Source organism: Gopherus flavomarginatus, chromosome 2 (assembly GCF_025201925.1).
Source record: "Gopherus flavomarginatus isolate rGopFla2 chromosome 2, rGopFla2.mat.asm, whole genome shotgun sequence".
NCBI lineage: Eukaryota > Metazoa > Chordata > Testudines > Testudinidae > Gopherus > Gopherus flavomarginatus.
Genome location: NC_066618.1, coordinates 5581203 through 5602623, shown reverse-complemented (window position 1 = coordinate 5602623; position 21421 = coordinate 5581203). Strand labels below are relative to the sequence as shown.

The 21421-nt window shown below is 53.0% G+C and overlaps 1 protein-coding gene across 7 annotated transcripts in view; it reads left to right on the top strand.

The window, feature by feature from the left end:
• The window catches only part of NBEAL2 (neurobeachin like 2), a 198360-nt gene that overhangs the window by 95685 nt on the left and 81254 nt on the right, over positions 1-21421 (top strand). For all 7 annotated transcript variants that reach the window (XM_050942379.1, XM_050942375.1, XM_050942372.1 and 4 more), the window contains exons 4-9: positions 7068-7149; positions 8768-8892; positions 9221-9303; positions 18705-18790; positions 20100-20406; positions 21143-21249. In XM_050942379.1, coding sequence (XP_050798336.1) covers positions 7068-7149; positions 8768-8892; positions 9221-9303; positions 18705-18790; positions 20100-20406; positions 21143-21249 — 790 coding nt within the window. The remainder of the gene's footprint in view (positions 1-7067; positions 7150-8767; positions 8893-9220; positions 9304-18704; positions 18791-20099; positions 20407-21142; positions 21250-21421) is intronic.

The window sequence follows — 21421 nt, the reverse complement described above, 5'->3', positions numbered from 1 at the left end:
GTCTTGTGGCCGGTTACCAAAGGTCTGTCTCAGCGCTGGGTGATAATGGGGCGCAGCTTAGCTGTCAGCAGCCTTATCTCCTGGAATTTCAGGGGCCCAGTCACTGCTCGTGTTTTGGGTTGGCCAGAGGGTAGAGAAGGGAGGGATGGCAGAAGTAGCATGGGGGCAGGGGAGCCAGGGAATGAGAGAAGGAAGGCAGGTAGCTAGAGGGGAATGAAGGGTGAATGCAGAGGATATGGTGCTGTCCAGGGGCTTAACCTCCAGATCTCCTGGTTCCCCCAACACCAGCCATCCCCACCCCCAACTTTCACTTTGCTGAGATGCTGAAATCTGCCAGGACAACATCAAATGTTGCTGCACCCTTGACATGGCTGGGGGCAGAGGAGGGGCTTTCCCTGGATCAACCCTGCCAGAGCCCTTGATTCTGAGCCAGTTCAAGTCTCTGCTGAGCCAACTTAGGTTGATTTTTTTTTTTTCCCTGTTGACACGTTATTTCTCAGCGACTCCTGCTCAGCTGCAACGTGCGTGCTGCACTGTCACATTGCCCTGCTCCCCCACCTTGCCCGGGAGAGCAGCCCGTCCTGCTTCAATCCAGCATCAGGGGTAGGTTTGTGCTGGAGCGATGCTGGAACTCGTTCATCCTTTGAATCCTCCACCTTGCAGAGAGAAACTTGGGCTCTAAGCAACACCTGGGTCTTACCCTGGTCTCTGCTCTGCTGGAGGTGACTGAGTTGATCCTGGTATGACCTGAGAGAACAACTGGACTCCCTCCTTCGAGGTGCCCCGATGCCTTTCCACATCCTGTTTCATTCAGGAAATGTCTCCAATTCCTAACCCTCTCTTGCTGCCTGCCTCCCTCCCCCAGCACTTGCAGTCTGCGTGGTTCTTCCTACCCAGGTCCTCTTCTGGTCTTCCATGGCCATAGGATTGAAGCTCCTTGCAATCATGAATGGGCTGTCAGTGCCCCCAGGAGATAGGCAGTGCTAGTATTCCCCATTATGTACACTGAAACTGAGGTACAGAGGGAGTGATTTGGCCATAATCGCACACTGTGTCGGTGGCAGAGCCAGGAACAGAACCCAGTCCAGTGTTCTAGTCTCTAGGTCACAAAGTGCCTGGCCCAGCCTTCTGACCCGTCACGCAGAACATGCTGCAGCAGGTACGGTCCCTGCCTCAGCTCGGCAGGTAATGCAGCACTGAAGTATTTAGCTTCACAGCACCCCTGAGAGGCAGGTGCAGTGTTTACCCATTCTACCCTTGGAGCGACTGAGGCACACAAAGTGATTTGGTTAGGCTCCTCCATTACTTGCCTGGCAGAGCTGGGGGTAGAGCCAGGAGTCCTGTCTCCCAGTGCTGCAGGGTAACCCCGAGTCTGTCCCCGCCTCTCTGACAGAGCCTTTGCTAGGGGGATGCAGCTGCTTGTATTGTCGGTTTCTCCCTCACATCCTCCCCGCAGCAAGAGTAAAGGGAGGATCCACATGCTGGCTCGGGAGGTGGGCAGATGCTGGGGGGGTTCCGTTTACTCACCATCGAAAGGGGAAGTGGAGCAGCCACTTCAGTGCCTCTCTCCTGACTGTGGAGCACCGCAGCTAGTCCCCCATCCTGCCCGCTGCGGCTGCCTGCAGTGCTCAACGGGAGCCCCAGAGGTGCCGGGGGAGCACGTCCAGCTTGCAGGAGAGCAAAGGGGACAAGGAACCGGGAGACGGGCTACGACACGTCTGTCCCCACTCTGGTGCCCAGCGTGTAAAGATGCCCAGCTAGTCTGTGCTGTCCGCTTGGGCGGATGATGAGAGGAAGGAGGGTCTGTGTTTACAGCACCAGACTAGGCTCTGCCACTGACTCACCATGTGCCCTGGAAGTCACTTAATTGCTCTGAGCCCTAGTTCCCCGTCTGTACAATAGGGTTAGTGGCTCTTCCTTCCTCCCACACTCTGCCTTGTTTGTTTAGATGGCATGTTCTCGGGGTCCGTGTATTTGTACAGCACCTAGCACCATGAAGCCCCCATCTCGGCTGGGTATCAAGAGCTACAGTAATACCAGGAATGGGCAATGAGCAGAGAAGCAGCCCCACTGATACTCAGAAAGGGGCCTTGCTCCTGAGGCTCCTATCAGACAGCCCTGGTCTTCTTGCTGGGGGATGAATGGAGCTGGCAGCCATCAGGGGAGGGAAGAGACTAATGTGGGATTTGCCAGGTTGCTTGGGGTTTGCCCTCTTAGCTGCGTGTGGCTAACAGAAGTCACAGGAGTGAAAACCTTGTGCGTTAGATGCAGGTCTAAGCGGGAGGATCTTTAGCATTTGCGCTTCTGTCTTTACATCAGCATTCCTAGTGTCCTCCCTGTTGTAGAGCGGGAAACTGAGGCACCAAGCAGACAAGTGACTTGCCCAGAGCCACATACCATGTTGGCAGCAGAACTGAGAGTGTAACCCAGGTCTCCTGGCTCCCAGTTCCCCTATTCTTAGCAGCTAGATGAGCTTTCAGTAGCTAAAAATGACGCTGTGGTAAAGTTTCTCACTTCTCCCTGTCCCTTGTGCTGGTGGTAGGCTGGCTTTGTAGGAGATGGTGACGGTGGGATATTGGTTTTAGGAGATGCTGAATGGCTCTGAACATTATTGCCTTTGGGAAGGAACTCTTAGATAATGCCCTGGTCACTTCCTGTCTCTCTCTCCTTAGCTTCCTATCATCCCCAGAGATGAAACATGTCCAGTAGGTCTATTTCAGCCTTTGCATCCTTCCCCCAGCGCAGCCTCAGGATGGGGATGGAGGCTCTTTAGGAGAGAATGCCGATCCCCCAACGTGAGTGCTAATCTTCACACCCGCTCGCCGTACGTGGACACCTGGAGCGGGAGCTGTCAGGTCCAGCAGCAAGAGCCAGACTCTCACTAGCTCTGATTAGGCTAGCCTGCTGGAAACGGAAGCGTGGTTGCAGCAGTGCAAAAGGCTCGCCCTTCCCTGTACACTCCCGTCCGAGGCGCTGGGCACGTCCTCGCGCCACCTCTGCTCTGCGTCCGTTTTCAGCACGCTAGCCCGCTCGGTGCTTGCGTGGGTGTGACTCCAGGAGCTGGCGTCGATATATCCAGCCCGCAGTGCGGACATCCCCAAAGACACAGCACTTGTTTTTGTTTTTTCTCCCATCGGAACTTGCAAATCTTTCCAATTCCTGATCAATTTAAATGATCGACAAATGAACAAATCAGCATTCCCATAGCCTTACAAATCTCATTCTTCCGCAGTCTAGTACAACCCTCCATTAGAAAATGTCCTTTGCTAGTGATTTCCTCCTCCATTTGGTCCTACCTTTACCCCTTGGTCCGCCCTCAGTGAAGAGTGATAGCAGCATTACTGTTATGTATTATGGCAGCATGTAGAAGTCCCAGTTGAGATCATAGGCCCGTTGCACTAGGAGTTGTGTATGAATCTAGTAAGAGACAGCTCCTGCCCTGAAGAGCTTACAGCATCAATGGAGTAGATGGGGTGGGAGAAAAGTAATAGTATCCCCATTTTACAGATGGGAAACTGAGGCACGGAGATTTAGGGGCGTTCCCAAGGTCTCATAGTGAGTCTTTCCCAAGTGTCATGGCTGGGGCATGTGCAGTGAGGACTAGTGGGTGGAGCTGGAGTCTGGGGCCTGAGACCTGAGTCAGAAGCTGGAGTCAAAAGTCAGAGCTGGGCTTAGAAACCAGAGTCCAAGAGCAAGGTGAAAGAACAGGATCTGTTGTAGCAGCCAGCTGGAGATCTGCGTAGGTGCGCGCACACTCTCCGGGTGTCCCCTCCAGATTTTAGTAGTGCACCGGCACCTATCAGGCCCTTTGTGGGCAGCACATCCCGTGAGGCTTGGGCCCATGAGGTTCACGGCCCGTCAGTCGTCGATCCGCCAGAGTGGTCAGGTGGCAGCGTGGATGTGTCAGCCACCCAGGCAGCAGCAGATCCAGCTTCTAGCCTGTGGATCCTCGCGCAGAGTCCCAGTTGTGGGCCTGAACCACAAAGGCCATTGTTCCTGCAAGAGATTCCTTCTTCCTTACACCTATCACGTGCAATTTTGCTGGCATCCTTCGTCCGCGAGAGACGGTGGGAGTTGCGACCTATGATGTAGATGGTTTGCAGTGTATGTACATGCATGTATCTGGTTATTCTCTCTTCCTCCCCCTTCCCCCCTTCTTAATTAGTGCTTAGCTGGGTTAAGAGACCTGCAATTCTTCTTAATCATCTCCGTCAGTCCCTGATCACCTCAACCACTTTCTGGTGAACTCCCTCTGGTTGGGCTGTGAAATAAGACTCGGGGGGGGGGGGGGGGGGGTTTACACCTCCTTGGATGGCTGTGGAGTCCCTCCTCCACCCGCCAATACTCCTCCCAGATGCTTCTGCCATTCTCCGCACTCACACGGGGAGTCCCTTCCATTGCTTTTGAAGAGTGAAGTGCAGCGTGTCTCCTTTCTGCCCCTCCCCTCCCCTCCCAGCCTGTGAATTTTGGATATTCCTGGGAGGAGGCTTTGGAAACCCTTGTTTTCTCTCCCTTCCTGCATTCCTGCCTGCTGGTGCCTGCCGTCTGCCAGCCAGAGATAAGGAAAGGCTGATAATTGACTTGTGCGGGGGCCAGGGCCTCAAATTCAACCCGGTGACTTGGGAGACTTGGCAGCTGCCATCCTCATTAACTGAGCTCTTGAGGGTCCCTTCTGAAGCATGATTCTGAGGAGAACCCATCCACCTGCCTCCTCCCGTGTCTTGCAAAGGCTCATCTCTTTCACCCCTGACCCCTGGAACGGGCGCTGCCTTTATATTTAGCTCTGGAGACAGGCCAGTTCTGAACAATTGGACTTGTGTGTGTCAGGATTTGTGGTTTGTTTGTGCAGACCAGTGACGTTCACGCTCTCTGGCTGGGCTGACCTGCTCTTCTCCCCCCCTTAACCATTGGAAGGGAGGATGTTCTCAGCCAGCGCAGTACCCCTTCAGTTCCCCTCTGCAAGGTCAGGCTCCATCACCTCCCTCACCTGCCTCGCTCTCCACAGCCAGCTGTGGGCTTTATCTTTCATTACCCAAGCACAGCCTCCCTTCTAAGCTGCGGCCAGAAGGGCTAATTGGCAGCAGAGAGGGAGCAGGTCCCAGTGGAAGTTCTGGCCAGCTCAGCACTGGGGAAGGTGGGTGGCAATATCTATCGAACTTCAGGCTTTTTGGCCCAAAATGCGGGCTTTCAGGAGGTTTCTCAGGACTCCAAAACTCAGAGCATTTAGCCACACTATGGTCATTGTTGCCCCCAAATGCTGTGGCTGGAGATGCAGCCATGATGGGGACGCTGGACTGAACAGAGGGAATCGAGAGACTGGTCCTGCCAAGAAGAGAGGTCTTGACTAAAGCTGGTTGGGGCGGAGGGAGGAATTTTGGCAGAAAATTTAGTTTTTCTTGGCAAAAATTTGAAATTTTAGCCAAAATCCAAAAGACCTTAAATTCTGAAGTGCTGCTGCAATACCTCATGGGAGTTGTACTTTGGGTGACTCACACCCCATTCTCATCCATGGGGTGGGCTCCCTGGCTGGACTACATCTCCCGTGAAGCAACATGGTCTCTCCTCTTGGTCAGGGGAGTCATGCATCATTGGAGATGTAGTCCAACCAGGGAGCTCAGCCCATAGAGAAGAATGGCGGGGTAGGAGGTGAGGCAACATCTCCAAATACTTCAGGTTTTCACAGAAAGCGGACGCTTTTTTGCAAAAAATGAAGTTTTTGTAGAAAATGGTTTCAATGGAAAATTCTCAACCAGTGCAAATCTTGAGCAGCTGCCCACTCCCCCATGTCTGTCGGGAGCTTTTCAAATGTCCTTTGCTCATCAAGGTTCTCTCTGATGCTCGAGTTGACTAAGGGGTTGGTAGGGGAGAGGAGAATCTCAGGGGCTGTGATGGCTCATTGTAGACTGATGTAACCGGAACCTGCTCTACTCCAGATCCAAGCTGACCTGGTCTGGCACGAGGTGGTAAGCTCTTCCTGGCACCTTCTACTGTCCCAGCCCTTGGAAGTTCACTTTTCTCTAGGCAACGTTCACTTGGGACTGAGTTAATTTCCTAAAGGGAATTTGTGCGTTTGCCTCTTTGTGTCCTGATCAGAAAGTTCCCCTGGCTGAGAAGGGCTCCCGCCCTGTCTGACTCCCCTGTTGCTGGGAAGGTGGATGGACAGACATGGCCCACCCTTTCCTTTCCTCCAGTTTACCGCCTCTCTGGGTGGCAATTGTCAAGGGACTTCCCTTTAGCTGAGGGGAGCTATGTGGGACTCCACCAACGCCTCTCTGAGAGAGGGCAGTGGGCTTGGCTGTAGGCTTGGGACTGGTTCTGCCTTCAATTACTTTCCCATCTGGGGCAAGCACAGCTCTGCCTCTGCAGCACTCCAGTGCCTCCCCATTGTGGATCTAGAATCGCAGAATATCAGGGTTGGAAGGGACCTCAGGGGGTCATCTAGTCCCACCCCCTGCTCAAAGCAGGCCCAATCCCCACATAGATTTTTAAGCCAGTTCCCTAAGTGGCCCCCTCAAGGATTGAACTCACAGCCTTGGGTTTAGCAGGCCAGTGCTCTAGAGGAGAACGCTCCTCTTGGAAATGAATGGAATGAGTGGCCCCATTTGCTACTATGCTCAAGCACTTATTCCAACAAGCTCTCTGAAATGCTAGTCAGACAGCAGGGTCAGCGTTACTATCGGCTGGTGTTTGGTCTCTCTGTCAGACGGTTCTCATCTGCTTGAGTGCCTGCAGGATGCAGCGAAAGACACGTCCGGTTGTTAATTGACCTTGGGACAGTATTAGGGGTAGGGTGATGGCTCTTTATTTTATTTTTTTTAAGACCCAGCTGATGTGGCTAAAAGTTGCCCTGAGGCAAGGGGAGCCATGGATAAATCGCTCACTAGTGTGGTGATAGACTAATTCACTTAAAAACCGGGCAAAGCTCAGCTGATTCCACTGCCTCCCCCCCGCCAATCTATTGCAAACCAAACTGTACACAGTTTGCAGCTTTCCCCTTTGCTGCTCCTTATCTAAACCAGTTGCAATTCTCATCCTCCCCCTTTTTTTTTCTCCCCCCCCCTTTGCAGGAATTTAGAAAATGTCCAAGCCGACAGGACGCCAGTGTTTATCCACGAGGTGCTTAGCTTGCTGGTTGCATGTACAGCCAAGGTAAGCGCTGGCTACCTAGCATGTGTGTTTGTGCCAGGCACATGCCCCATTACACAGGGCCCCTAGATAACCCCACATGCAGCAGCGAAAGTTGCACGCTGTGAGCATGGAAATGCTTATGTCTGGGCTTGGCCTGTTGTTGAAATCAACCCGAAATCCATAGATGGGCTAGCACTATTAAGAAGCCAGCAAAACGCAAGGGTTTCCCCTGTGTTACACAGATCAAACTAGATCAGTGGTTCCTTCTGCCTTCAAATCTGTGAACCTGGAATATACCGGTTCTTGGGCCATAGAGCTCTCTTCTGAGGCCTCATCCCGGATGAAGTGTGTCACTGACATGTCATACAGGGGCCAGGACACTGAAGCTCGCAAAGAACAGCCGTGAAGTGACATGTTCCTATGCTGCACACATGTTCTGCACTCAGTGAGTGAGTCTCCTGCCAGCGCAGCAGGCCCAGACAAGGTCCCCTGTACCATATAATGCCATAATGTGTGGCTCTGAGTGGGACCCCTATGCTGGGGTGAACTGTTAAATTATGGAGCTCACATTTTCATGACTTCTGGGGGACCGCCATGACCTGACAGAAATTCTGGTTCACTTCCCCTCTCCAACATCCCGTAGAGGTGACCCACAAAGATGAAACAAATTGGACGTGTGCCTGCTTTATATTATTGTATGATGAACAAAGGCAGCTTGAAAATAATGCTGCCTGTTTAACGCTAGACACCCAGATCCTGTCTTGCATGCAAAGACTAAGTGGAGAGCTGAACAGTGGCCTCATAAATGTAGGGAGGGAAAGCTGAGCTATTATGAGGGGCAGGGATTTTTTAATTAGGCTGCATAGAACTTTTTTGGTGGCATTCATTTAATGCCAATGACTGACTAACACTTTGGAAAAGGAAGCCTTTGTTAAAGACTTCACACCTTCAGCCCTTGTTAAAATCCACAGTAAGCATCCCCAAGGCCTCCCAGAGGTCATCCAGGAACGATCAGACTTGACATTTGGGAGGATTTCAAAGGTAAATAACCAGGAAAAATTAAAACAAACAAAAAAAATCAAACAAGCTTTTTCAGGCTTCATTTTTCTATCAAAGGAAGTCAAAAATGGTCAGTTGGTTTGTTAAAAACATCCTCTGTGGTCATGGGCCACATTGCAACTGCTGTTTAGTATAACACACCCAGTCATTTGGCTGTCTTCCCCCTCTGCCTTTTTTGTTCATCTCCCCCTGTTGTGCCCCCATAACCTGTCAAGATTGTGAGATCTTCAAGGTGGGGACTGTCTCTTTAGAGTGTGTGTACAGCACCTGGCGCAGAAAGGCCCTCCGGTCCCAGCCCATGTCCTCTGGAGGAAGTAGTGAAAATAAAGGTCGCCTTCAAGGGCAGCTGCGACAGACTCAAATACACGCTCTTCCACTTCCTCTGAAGGAGCTAATGATCAAATGAGTGAAATTAGCCTGAATAATAATACAGCATTTCAATAGCACTTCACATCTTCAAGGCACTTTTCAGCAGCATGACTGAATGTTAATGAAGATTATTTAGTGGGGGGTGGGTGAAGGTGCTTTTTTTTTTTTTCTTCAATGCTGCGGATTAACCATGTTTCTTCTGTCCTTGCAGCTAAAGAACGCCCCGGAGCAGTGTGCCCCCGGCAGGTCTCAGCTAGAGACCGTAACCGTCTATGCATTGCACCTCTACGAATGCCTCTTCGACCCCTACCAGACGTGGAGGCGGCAGCTGAGCGGGTGAGTGGGTGTGGAGCAGTGTCCTGTGTGGATGATCTCGCTGTGCTGTGGTCTAGGTAGATTGTCACAGCTCGGCTGGCCTGCGGGGCCAGATTTGATGACAAGCCATAATCCATTGCATAAAACACGTTGGTGTGGGGTGTCCGAGAGTGGGGTCTCGAGGCATGTCACTCCCCATTTCAAACATGCAGCATCTAATGACTCAGCGCTGCACCACTCGGATGCCTTGGCCGAGTAATTTCAACGCCACCATCTCCGGCTTGCTCCCTGTTAGCTGCTCCCTGCCCAGAATCCTGTCTCACTTCCCCTGCGTTTCCTGTGTTTCTAGGGAAATTGTCAGCATGAAAGAGAAGAGCAAATACAAGTTTGCACCAGCTGCTTTGCCTCTAGAGTTCAGCACTTTCTTCCAAGGTAAATGCCAAACAACCAACTCCCCCTCCTCCAGCCCTGATTGGATGTTGGTCTGTCTCCAGTGCTCTTATCTCTCCGTTCAGGAGCCCTCCTCCTTCCCTCCCCATGCTGGAGTGAAATGTCACCCTAACCTTTCCAGGCCTTTGCAGGCAGTTATCGTCTTTAACGACCCTTGATTTCCTCCTGCCTGGCACCGGGGGCTCTCTGTGGTGTTGAAAAGCGCGGTGTCTGCACCCAAAAAGCATGCTTGCGCTTCCCAGATTTCCTCCCTGCAGGCGGGACCCCAGTGCTGACAGATGGCGGCTGTGAGCCGGCAGTACATGTTGAGAAAGTGTATTTGCATATTACCCAGAACACCATTCTGCCTCTCATGTCCCTGTATCCCAGAGGAGTGGGGACTGAATGCGTTGTTTCAAATGGGGATGGGGAGCGAATGTAGTTTTGAAGAAAGGTACCGGTTTACCAGCCTTGGAGACTGGACCTGCCTGTTTCTCCACATAGCAGGGGCAGCAGCCGATGTGCTTACTGCTTAATTTGAAGGATTCGCTCCTTGGGCGTCCGAGAGGAGTTGACTCTCCAGACCCATTCAGTCCAGGCCCTCTCCGCTGAGGCCCTCTGCAAACGGGCAGGGGGTTCGTAATGTGGACGCTCCTCCACTGGGACGCTGAGCAAGTTCCACCCAGTAGCCTTGGCCTGGTCATGTGAGCCAATGTATAAAACTCTCCTGCGGGCCGTTGAATGGCTGGGTTTTGTTCTCATTTTGCTTGGACACCAGGAAGGCTTCCTGGGGACTTTCCTAGCTACCAAAGCTGCCTCCCATCCTTTCTGGGCCCATTCTCTGTGGGCTTGCAAGGGGAATTCCACACAGTGGTTGGCGTTCCTTTTGCTCCTTGCTTTCCTCTGGCTCTTGGAATCGTCTTGCCAAATATGCCGTGTGCCTCTGGCTGAGCCTGGGAACTACTTCACCCCGCATCCCTGGGGCGATAAATAGCCTCGTGTTAGTTTCTAGGCAAGGTTCCCTCAACTAGCGAAGGAATTTCCTTTGTTACCAGAGCTGAGCGCTCTCTGTCTTGGACTCTGACCTGACCACGCTGACTGACTCTGCTCATTGATTCGTTAACGTCTATAACGAACTTCCTAAGGAACATTGTACAGTAAAGCGGCGGGGGGCGGGGGATATTCCTGTGTGGAACCAACAGCTCGGAGGCCAAGGAAAGGCCTGGAGTTTGGGAGCCGTCTGGGGGCTTTCACTGGCAGTGCTGAGACACACCACAATGGGGGAGGCTTTGGAAGGCTGTAAGGGGGACTAGATGGAACGTCCTGACTGAGACTGTCTTCCTGTGTCCAGGACGTTGGGGCCCTTCTCAGCTGGTGCTGCTAGGAGCTCGTTCATTTCAGGACAATGGCAGCAAAGAGAGAGGGAGGGGGAATGCTACAAATTGGGGCAGCAGCGTGGGTGGCCCCCCAGTTCCCTTTCAGCCTCCCGGTGGGAGCCTGCACCGATCAAATGGTCCGGAAGCTGGGCATGGGGGATGGCTTGGTGGCTAGCATCAGTACATGCCATGCAGTCTCCGACCGTTGTGTGTTTGCTGTCTGTGGCCAACCAGGCTCAACCTGGGGCCCTCGTCTTGGTGCCATCCAAGCACCAAGTGATGATGGAGACTCCGGGAAGCGTGACTGAGCATGCCCAGCTGGTCTCCTTGGGTTCTCCACCGAGAGCTAGGGCTACCAGAAATAAGCAGTGCTAGCAGCTGCCCGATAACCCATTTCACAGGGAACCGGGTTTGTCCTGCCTCTGAGTGGCAGAGTCCTCCCGGCGCTGGCCACTCCTTCCCAGCTACCTCATCCCCAAGGAGCAAGTGGCTGCTTCTGAGGAGGAGGGCAGGGTGTCCATGCTGCTGGTCCATCCTGTTATCATGTCCTTCCGTGTGCTGATGGCATCTAAAGAGGAGGAGGCTTGATTGACGGGGGCGGAGCTGTTTCAGAAAGCTGGGCGTGTGGCTGTCTTGCAAGGAACTGCAGCCTATGATCCCATTCACTTCACAAACGAACATTTCCTTCCTTTGTGTTGGAATGAAGAGCCCAGTGCAATCTGACTGGAAGGGGGAGAGAGCTGGTTGCTTGCCATGCTGTAGAAATATGCTTTGGACATTTTCTTTACTTTTTGAAAGCCCCATCCCCCACCCCAGCTTGGTGATTTTTTACATTAGAAACTCAGGTCTTGGCTAACCTGCTGTTCTTGGAGGACTGTGGCTGGCTGGAGGGAAACCCGATTTAGGGAAAGGGATTATTTCTGTTCACTCTTAAACTTTATTTTATGCTTGCTTTACTCAAACTCTGAGAGAAACAGAGCCCTTTATGAACCATTCCAGCATCTTCCCGCTTTCCCCTTCCCTGCCCGCCCCCCACCAAGAAAAGTTCTGCTTGTTTGTTTTAGAAATGTCAAATCTCATTTGCCCTATTCTTGGTGGAAGTTTTGTTGAAGAACCAGAGAGCTGGAGTAGAGCTTTCTTAGCCTTTCATTGAAGGAGGTTTTGTTTTTATCGAGAGCTTTTCTCCCAACTGTTTCTTGCGCATTGCAGTTAGAGGCATTACACACGATAAAGAGTTTTAGACAATCTGACTTAAAGCTTTGTAGGTTTTGCTTCCCAGATGACACAACCTCTTTCATTGTCCTATACTTGGAAATCTTCCAAGAACGAGACCTGAATTTCTAATGTAAAACATCATTTTTGAAAATACCCCTCTAGGCTTTTCCACAACACTATAAAGAAGGAAGAAAGTCTGCAAACACAATTCTCTCCCCATTTACAAGTTACTTTTTTAACTAGGGTGGGAGGGTTGGGTTTCATGAAGTTCCCCCTTCCCTCACCTCCATTTCAACACAGCCCCTCATTTTCTAAGATTAACTTGAATTCACCAATAACTTCCTGACTAACTGGAGGCCTGTAAAAGCAGCAAAGAATCCTGTGGCACCTTATAGACTAACAGACGTTTTGGAGCATGAGCTTTCGTGGGTGAATACCCACTTCCTCAGATGCAACATCTGAGGAAGTGGGTATTCACCCACGAAAGCTCATGCTCCAAAACGTCTGTTAGTCTATAAGGTGCCACAGGATTCTTTGCTGCTTTTACAGATCCAGACTAACACGGCTACCCTCTGATACTGGAGGCCTGTAGTATCGGAGGAAATAGAGCAGGGGTGGGGTTACAGAAAAACCCTGGATTCAGGCCCCCTAAAACTGCAGGGATATGTGAAATCCAAAATCGATATCCAGGCTCCGATTTGAACAAGTCCTGTGCTTTGTTGATGACCTGAGCTGAAGCCCTGTGTTTATTATGACGAATAAGCTGCACAGGATAACTCCTTGCATTGGGAGACTTTAGATTGGCTCTTGTATTAAACACTTTGGACTCTATGAACATGTGTGTAAGTAACCCACATGTTGGAGGCAGGGCCGGCCCCAGCGCGCCAAGCGTGTGCTTGGGGCGGCATGCTGCGGGGGGCGCTCTGCCGGTTGCCCAGAGGTCGGCAGGCAGCTCCAGTGGACATCCCGCAGGCATGCGTGCGGAGGGTCCGCTGGTCCCGCGGCTCCGGTGGAGCATCCACAGGGATCCCTGCAGGAGGTCCACCAGAGCTGCGGGACCGGTGAGCAGCAGAGCGCCCCCTGCGGCGTGCCGCCGTGCTTGGGGCAGCGAAATGGCTAGAGCTGGCCCTGGTTGGGGGTGACCAGTAGAACTGTGCACAGTGAGTATCTGATTAGATAACAAATGGTACTTGGATGACTAGTGCAGGGGTAACCTCCCAGGGCTCAGAGTTTGGCCTGGCTCAGGATTACCAATATCTGTACAGTGCCATAGACATACAGGGCCCAAGTAAACATGGGGGCCCTGGCCTGGGGTGCTTAGTCTGAATTAGACCACACGTATATGAGAGAACTGAGCGGCGGGGGCAAAAATCTACGCCAGGATGTTAGCACTGCTTTTAGAAGAGGCTGCTGTTCCCATGGGGGCAGGAGCCCGTTGGAGTGGATTGATTGCACATTACTCGTTGGCTACTCGGGTTTTTAATATTCTCTGTTGCTAGCTGGGGATTTGTCCTCACTGGCACTCTTTCCTTCGCATGCTAATGGGTTTGCTCCGTGCACCAGCAAGTGTTCCCTGTGCAGCAGGGAGGCCATAGACTCCAGATTTTTCAGCTTAGGTCTGGGTGCCCGTAATGCTTTATTTACCATTTTCCATTGATCACACAGCACCGGAGTATTGGATATTTCTAGAGAGGGAACAGTAAACTTCCTTTTTCCTCCAGTATCTCAGCCTCTGTTTGGTGTACTCTGTAGAAGCATGACATTGTATCCACGACAGGAGCTCCTGCCAGGCGCCTGACGGCAGGTTGATGTGTCTCTTAGACAGGAGGGTGCCTTGCTGGATGGACCCTTCTTAAAGCTACACACACACAGGGGCACTGAATTTTCCACACCTGAGTCCATGCTGCTGAACTACAAGGCTGCAGGGTTGTGGCTGGAGTTAACAGCTGGAGAACTTGTATCTGACAGCTGCGGGGAAGCTAATTGGTATCCCCTTTCTAGTCATGACAGGGCAGAAAAAGCCCCTAAAACTACGCAGGAAGTTTTTCTTTGACCACATGGTGTAAATCCCCTTGCCCAGTTATTTTTAGGAGGAAAAATGCCCTTTGCCTTTGGGCTGATTTCTCACATAGCACATTCTGTCCCGGTGCCTATTGGGAGAGAGAGCCATAATCACTGTGCACCTGCAAGGTTGGGGCCCTTCGCGGCGCTGTTAAAAGCCCCTCCTGTCCCACAAAGAATCGGGGCACCTGGAAAACCTCCTCTGAGCCCCATGTCCAGCAGCCCTACTAGATAATGAGCTCTCAGGCCTACGCTGTGCCTGGGGATGAGCATCTCCAGATGAGTCTTCTCGTGCAATTAATTGGCAGAATTTCCTTTGGGGAAAACCCGCTTCTGGGCGGTGAAGCCTCGTGGGGTTTTCAGGGGCTGGTGTTTGTGTCGATGCAGGTAGCTGGGCTTCTGACGCAGGTATCATCTCCAGTCTGTCTCTTTTTTTCTTCCCTTTTCTGTAGCACCCTCCCTTCTGCTGCCAACCCACACACCCGACTCACAACCTCTCTTCTCTCATCCTCGCTCTTCCCCTCCTCAGTGCCCATCCTGCTGCTTGCCTGGGGAGCTGGGTTCTCATCCCAGATTGCTGTGTGGCACTGCGGGAGTCTCCATGTGCCTCAGCTTTCTCGGTTGTAAAACAGGGTTCTTGTTAGTGAGCCTCCCTTTGTAAAGGGCTTTCAGATTTACGATGAACGCTGAGATCTCAGGTACGCTCCTTGCTGCCCTTAAAGGGTAATGGTCAGCTCAGACTTGGCCCCAGACTTAGGTCTTGTAAAAGCAGCGTTTAATCATAGAACCATAGAAACCGGACGTCTAACCCCCTGCCAAGATGCAGGATTTGCTGTGTCTAAACCATCCGAGACACAGGCCTCTCCGGCCTCTAAATAAACCCCAGCGTGATGTGCTTGGGAATCCTCTGAAAAATGGAGCTAGAGAAGGACGAAGCTTGGCATTGCAAACCTACAGTCAGGGCTGCCTAGACTGAGGCAGTCTAGTCTGATCTACTGCTAACCCAGGCCAGAGAACATCTCCCACAAGGATTCCTGCACCGTGCCCTGGCCCCAGCCCTGTAACAGCACTACGCTGTGCTGTGCTGTGCCTGGACAGCACTGCAATCTCCTGTAAGTGAAACAGCAATCCAAGCTGGATGCCCAGTTACCAGTTCCCTGAACCATGCATGTGGCATGCAGAAATGCTAGTGTGCAGAAGATGTTTAATGCTGAAGGTCAAGAGGTGTTTCCATGAGGGTTGTTTTTAAAGAAACTTCCATTGAGAAGCGCTTCATTCAAGAAAACACCCATCTAAACGCCATCCATGTCTTTACGAATAAGTTCGCTTTGGAGGTAGCACCTGACACCTGGAATGTGAAACTGACCAGTCTCTTTGCCTGTGAAATGCAGAGAGTAAACAGTGTAAAGGCACTGTTCTTGCCTTCTTACCTACCCAGGGTGGTGGTGCTTGTAACCCAGGTGAATGTGTGTTTCTAGCCAGACAGTGATCCTCCTAGCTCAGTCAGTAGGTAAAGCCAGCCGGAAGTTGTCAAGGGAAGATGTGAGGAATGATTCTGTGTCTTAGAGAAAGAAGCTCCAGATACAGCAAAAGGGATGACTCACAGGAGGTGTCTTTCCTGGTCTCGAATCTCGGTGCGTTGCATCTGTGTTGGTTGGGTGGCTTTTAATCCATCTGTTACGTTGTTTCTCCTTTGGGTTGGCATTGCTTTCCCCGGTGGAGTGTGGAACGCGCTCTCTGCAAAGCCTAGTGCTATGTTCTGCACAAACGCTGCTGTGCAAAGGTTGTGTAATGTGTCCTTGGTCTTTTGTATTTGGTGTGTGTTGAGCATTCTGCGTAATGGGCCTCTGATCCTGGGTGGGCACTATGGTAACTCAAACAGGAATGCTAAAGTGACCAATATTAACTACATACACTTACCGTGCTCGGTATGCCTCTTAACCCTGAGCCCCCGGTGCGGTTAAGTGACCTGCCCAAGGGCACATAGGGGAGGCTGTGGCAGAACTGGGAATTGAATTTGCCTCTCGAGTCCCCGTCCAGTGCCTAAGCCATGAGGCCTCTGATGCGACCACTAAGAGGAAAACAGTTGGCAAGGAAGTAGGAACTGGCAAGTAGTGTACATGCAGGTTGTGACAACCCCAGCTCTTGGTCTTGCCTTTCTGTGCAGCGGCCCTGTTGTGGGGCGGGGGGTGAATTGTGAGCTAACAGCCCATCAGCTTTGTGTCCCGCAAGGAGAGCGTTGAAAGGTGGAGTCCTGTGAAGCAAGTTTGCACCAACTCCCCTAGTGGGGACCCCTGGGTCAGACCCTATGTGTCCAGTCAGAGACTGGCGGCCGAGAGCTCCACGAGTGTGTGTGGGGGAAACGGGAGGGTTTGGCCTCTGTTCTGTGCGTCGCTTTGGGCCTGCTGGGACTGGGAGAGGCCAGGCTGGGGTCTGGCCATGCTCCAAGGATTAGAGACCGGGGTCACGTCCTCCCCCCCACCCTCCCGTAGCAGTCGCTGTGCCCCTTGCTAGGAGGGAAATGCTGCGCTCATCTCCCAGCCTGCGCTCGACACGTGAATGTCGTGCTAGCCCAAGGCGCCGAGCTGGCAGCACTGGCTTCCCCCCACACTGCCTCAGCCTGACCTGGGGGGGTGGTGGGGAGAAAGTCTTCTGGCTTCATCAGTCCCTGGCTTCTCCACTGGGTCTGCCAACAAGGGGGAACTGATTGAGGTGGCAGCATAAGTGCTGGAGACCCCGTGGCCTGAGCAGTGACTGTTTTGGGGCAGCGGGACCCCCATAGGGGAGCCCAGGTTGGGCATGGAACCAAGTGTGGGCAAAGCCAGACTAGAGGAGGAGAATATTCCCCTCTTCCCCTGCAGTGAGGGTTCCCTGCACCGGCTTCACCCGGCGGCCTGCTTGCAGGCGTTCCAGGGGGCTGAGTGTTTTACCGACGCTGGCTGAGCAGGCTGACCAGTCCGCCTTTCGCAGCCCTTGGCGTGAGCGCTGAGGGGCCCAGTACCGTGTCGCTCGTCTGTTTATATCCTCCCTGGGTATTTCCTGTAGGAAACTGGGTTTTGGCTTCCTGGATGCTCCCTGTAGGTGAGATGCTGCCTCCCAGAGTAGCTGCGCTGCGAGCTCTCTCTCTGAACGCAGGCCCAGCCGAAGGAAGTGGGGCTACCGCACCCAGCCGGGAGCACCTTTCATCTTCAAAGCACTTCCCGAGCGCCCATCACGTTCTGTTTGATCCGCACGCTCTGAGCTGAGTTTGACACCGGGAGGGTTTCGCTGTTGGGCACCCGTTAGAATGAGAGAATTCCCCACCCCTCTATCCCCCGACATCCCTATCACAGCAGGACCGAGGGAGTGTTCCCACCCTACAGCGGGACAGCTCTGATCTGGGAAGGGCGTTAGCTAATGCAGCCCCTCTCCCTCCATGGCTCCCTCCCGTATGCTCGCCGGGGTCAATTTTAAATAAGAGCATGTTTGCCCTTCGGTAGCATCTTCCCGCCAAGGAGTAGGAGGCAAGCTTTCCAAATAGCGAATGAAGAGCTGGGGGTGGAGGGGCAGCTGTGTCAGCCTCCTCTTACAGATGGGGAAACTGAGACCCAGAAACATTCTAGACCAAGGCTGCACAGTGAGTCAGTGGCAAAACTGGAAGTGGGACTCAAATCCTTGGTCTCCCAAGGGGCACTAGCACCCCATCCTAACTGGCATGACTTACTCCACCTCTGGAGATACGGCGGTGATCTGTGTGTGCCCTGAGTTACTACTTACAATGTGTAGTGTGGTTAACGCCTAGAGGGGCGACACAAATGAAGGCTGCATGTGCTAGGTGCTGTACATACGCCCATTGAGAGCCAATTCCTCTCCCACAGAGCTCAGTCTAAATCGGGGTCAGCAACCTTTCAGCAGTGGTGTGCTGAGTCTTCATTTATTCACTCTGATTTAAGGTTTCACGTGCCAGTAATGCATTTTAATATTTTTAAACTGTCTCCTTCTCTAAGTCTATAATATATAACTAAACTACTGTAGTATGTAAAGTAAATAAGGTTTTAAAAATGTTTAAGAAGCTTCATTTAAAATTAAATTAAAATGCAGAGGCCCCGGACTGGTGGCCAGGACCCAGGCAGTGTGAGTGCCACTGAAAATCAGCTTGCATGCCGCAGGTTGCCTACCCCTGGTCTAAATAGACACAGCAGAGAAAGGAAGCCGTGTCATCCTGGCTTTACTGGTGGGAAAACTGAGGCACCAAGTGACAAAGATTCTGCTACAAATCCCCAGCCTTCCTCGCTCACGGTGAAGAAAATGTAACCAAGAGAGGCCCTTTCTTCCTCCGAGCCCCAGTGGTTGGCATCCCCCACTCGTTACCCGCCATGCTGTAGCAGGCAGCCTGGGTAAGGGCTCTGGCCGTGCCACAAATGGAGGGAAAAGTCCCTGTGTTCTCTCGCAATGGCCATATACCATTAGATGATCTGCTGCATGTCCTAGAGCAGCCCCTGCTGACTGTACGCTGGGAGATCTCTCCCCATCCAGGGCGTCTCACCGGCAGTCGTGCCCCCGGAGCCCTGTGCTCGCAACCCATAAAGAGAGTGCCCTTGGTCACTGATTCCCAACCTGCTATTCCCCCTGCCTTTGCTCAGTGGTAACCCAGGTTCTCCATGTGCCCCAGAAGTGGGAGTTTGGGATTGAGCTAAATCCACCCCCCTCCAGAGATTGGTGCTCAGTCTCTGACTGACTGGCTAAACCGCTCTCCCCTCTCATCCTTTGCAGGGAGCTTCCAGGACGAGGGGCAGCTTCCCGAGGCACTCCAGCTGCGACTCATCCACCTCTTGGGAGCCATTATCTCTGGAGCCAAGGTAACTCATCCCTAGCTGCTGCGGTCCCCTCCTTCCTGAAAGCCACGCTCCGCCCCTGGGGTGGGAGAGATGGGCAGGGGAGCCAGCGTGGCATGTCTGATAACCAAGGATGGGGGATTCCACACCCCTTTCCGAAGATCTTTAAGGATGAGTGGGGGGGGCGAAAACCTGTCAGGGATGGTGTAGCTTTTCATGGTCCTGTCTCAGGGTCGGGGGGCTTGACTAGGTGACTTCTCGAGGTCCCTGCCCGGATGAGGTCACAGGTCAACCAGCAAGGTGGAGGGAGGGGGAAGATATTGTTATCCTCATTTCACAGGAGCGGGGCTCAGGCCCTGAGAGTCTGACACACCGATACTTAGCCACCTGGAGGCAGCATGGCTCAGTGGCACTAGACTGGGAATCAGGAGACCTGGTTTGTGTTCCCAGCCCTGCCCCGTACCTGCTGTGTGACCTTGGACCCATCACGTTCTCTCCCTGTGCCTCAGTTTCCCTTCCCATAAAATGGGGATAATGATACTGATCCTACTATGTGATCCAGGGATGAAAAATGCAATATGTCATGTCAACACACTTGCCCCTCTCAGGCATTCAGAATCCTGCCTCTGCTGAGAGTAGGGCTGAACAGAAGCGTTCCCGGTGTCTGGCCTCGCTTTGCCCTGCAAGACCCCATGGATCTGGAGCGGGGAGCTGGAGTCTCTCGTCCCATCTGCCACATCTTTATTACTGGTGGGGAGGGGATGCAGGAAGAGATAAGAGCACTGCTTGGATTTGGGTCCTGGGAGGAGCCTATGGCAGCTCCTGGTGCTTTAGGAATACAAGATGGGGGAGGTAGGGATTTGGGGCACAGACTGTCTGAGACAGATTCATTGTGGGTGAACTTCAGATATTGTAGGTACCTTCTTTCCTTCTTCCTATCGTCCTGCTCTTCACTCCTTTTCTTCCCCATCCTCCCTCTGCTTTCCTCCCCGTGAGCTGCAGCCGGTCGAGCGATGTGATCCCACGGCTTTTTTAGCCTGACTGCGTTACTGCCCTGTACTAGGCAGCATTTGCAGGACAGACCCAAGCCTTGGGCATTAGATGCTCTTGCGGGAAGCTAGATTGTGCTGGCAGAGGGGGAGTTTCTGACGCCTGCTTAAGCCCAGATTCCCAACCCCTTTGCGTGAACCATACCGCACGTGAGCACGCTGAGCGCAGTGTACGTGTGTTTCTGCACAATGCCCAGTGCACTGGCGTGATTCCCGCCCTGGGTCTGAGAATCTGGGCTTGGTTTCCTGGGGCGCCAGCTAATGAGGCTGCTTTGTTTCAACAGCAAAACGCCCTGCAGGTGATCATGCCGGCCTCCGTTGAGGTCCTAATGCTGGTGCTCAGGCGGTGGTGCTCCCCGTGGAACGGAGACACCAAGGACCCCAAACTGCTGCAGCTGACCTTGAAGACCCTAGTGGGAATGATTCACATCCTGCACGCCAGCAACCCGGGCCAGCGCAAGGTGGAGATCAGGACCATCTTGGACAGCTACTTCAAGGTCCTCAACTCAGACCAGCCCATGGCCTCTCTGGAAGGCTCGCCAGCCGCTCGCTGGGAGGAGGGCATGATCGCTCTCAGAGTGAACATGCTGGGTAGGTCGCTCTAGGAGGAGTTGTGCCTGGAGTTCATGGGGTACGGGGGGGACAGGGCTCTGGGGTGATGAGCTTTTTCCGTACAAGATGGGTATGGTTCCCTGACGGTGCACCACGAATGGAGCTGCTGGGGTAGTGGAATGAGATGAGGCCGTCCTTGGGGTTAGTCCTGTGGTCCCTAGCAGGGCGATGCAGGCTGCTCTGCATCCCAGGGCAGCATGGCTCTACCACTGCTGGGAGTGCTAGTGAAGACCGGGCATGGCTATCCGTCCGGTTTTAACCACCCTGGCTAGCCCGGCCTAAGCGGGGCTCAACCATGTGTTGCCTCGTCTTCACCTGTTGTTGCTCTGGGCCCAGCACCAGCTTGTGTGCCCCTGGTGCTGACCGAGGCGACCCCGCCTGACGTCATCAAGGCCTAGCCGTTCATCTGCCGTGAAATGGGCATCCTCTTTGAGTGGCTGCCTGTCTCCATTGGGTGCCTCTCTGGAAGGGGAGGATGATCTCCGTACCCTGCTAGAAATTGGGTACCTGCCGCTTCCCAAATTCCGTTTTGTCCCCCCAGGAGCTCTGGGGTGGGTCACGTGCAGCCTGCTAACCCAGCTATTGGCAGTCCCAGCCTCCCGGGTGTCACTTGCGTGGCCCTTGGGCCTTATTTCTGCTCCTCTCCCCACAACTCTGCCATAGAGCGAGACTCAGACACTGCTCGCCTCTTGGATGACTCTCTTCTCATCTTCAGATGCAATTCCGGAAATGCTGAATTGTGGTGACCGGCCAGTCCTGCAAGCCATGTTCCTGAGCAACAACTGCTTCGAACACATCATCCGGCTGATCCAGAACAGCAAGGTATGCTCCCCGGCTCTCTGGGGTTGCAGGTAGCATGGGAGGGACCTCTCCGAGTTTCCTCCTGCTTGGAAAAGCCTGAATCGGGTCCTTCAGCTTCAGGGCTGGTCTCAGCAAGGAGACTTGTTCTAATACTGGGCAGGTAGAAGTAACTGAATGAGCCAGGCGCTCTGCG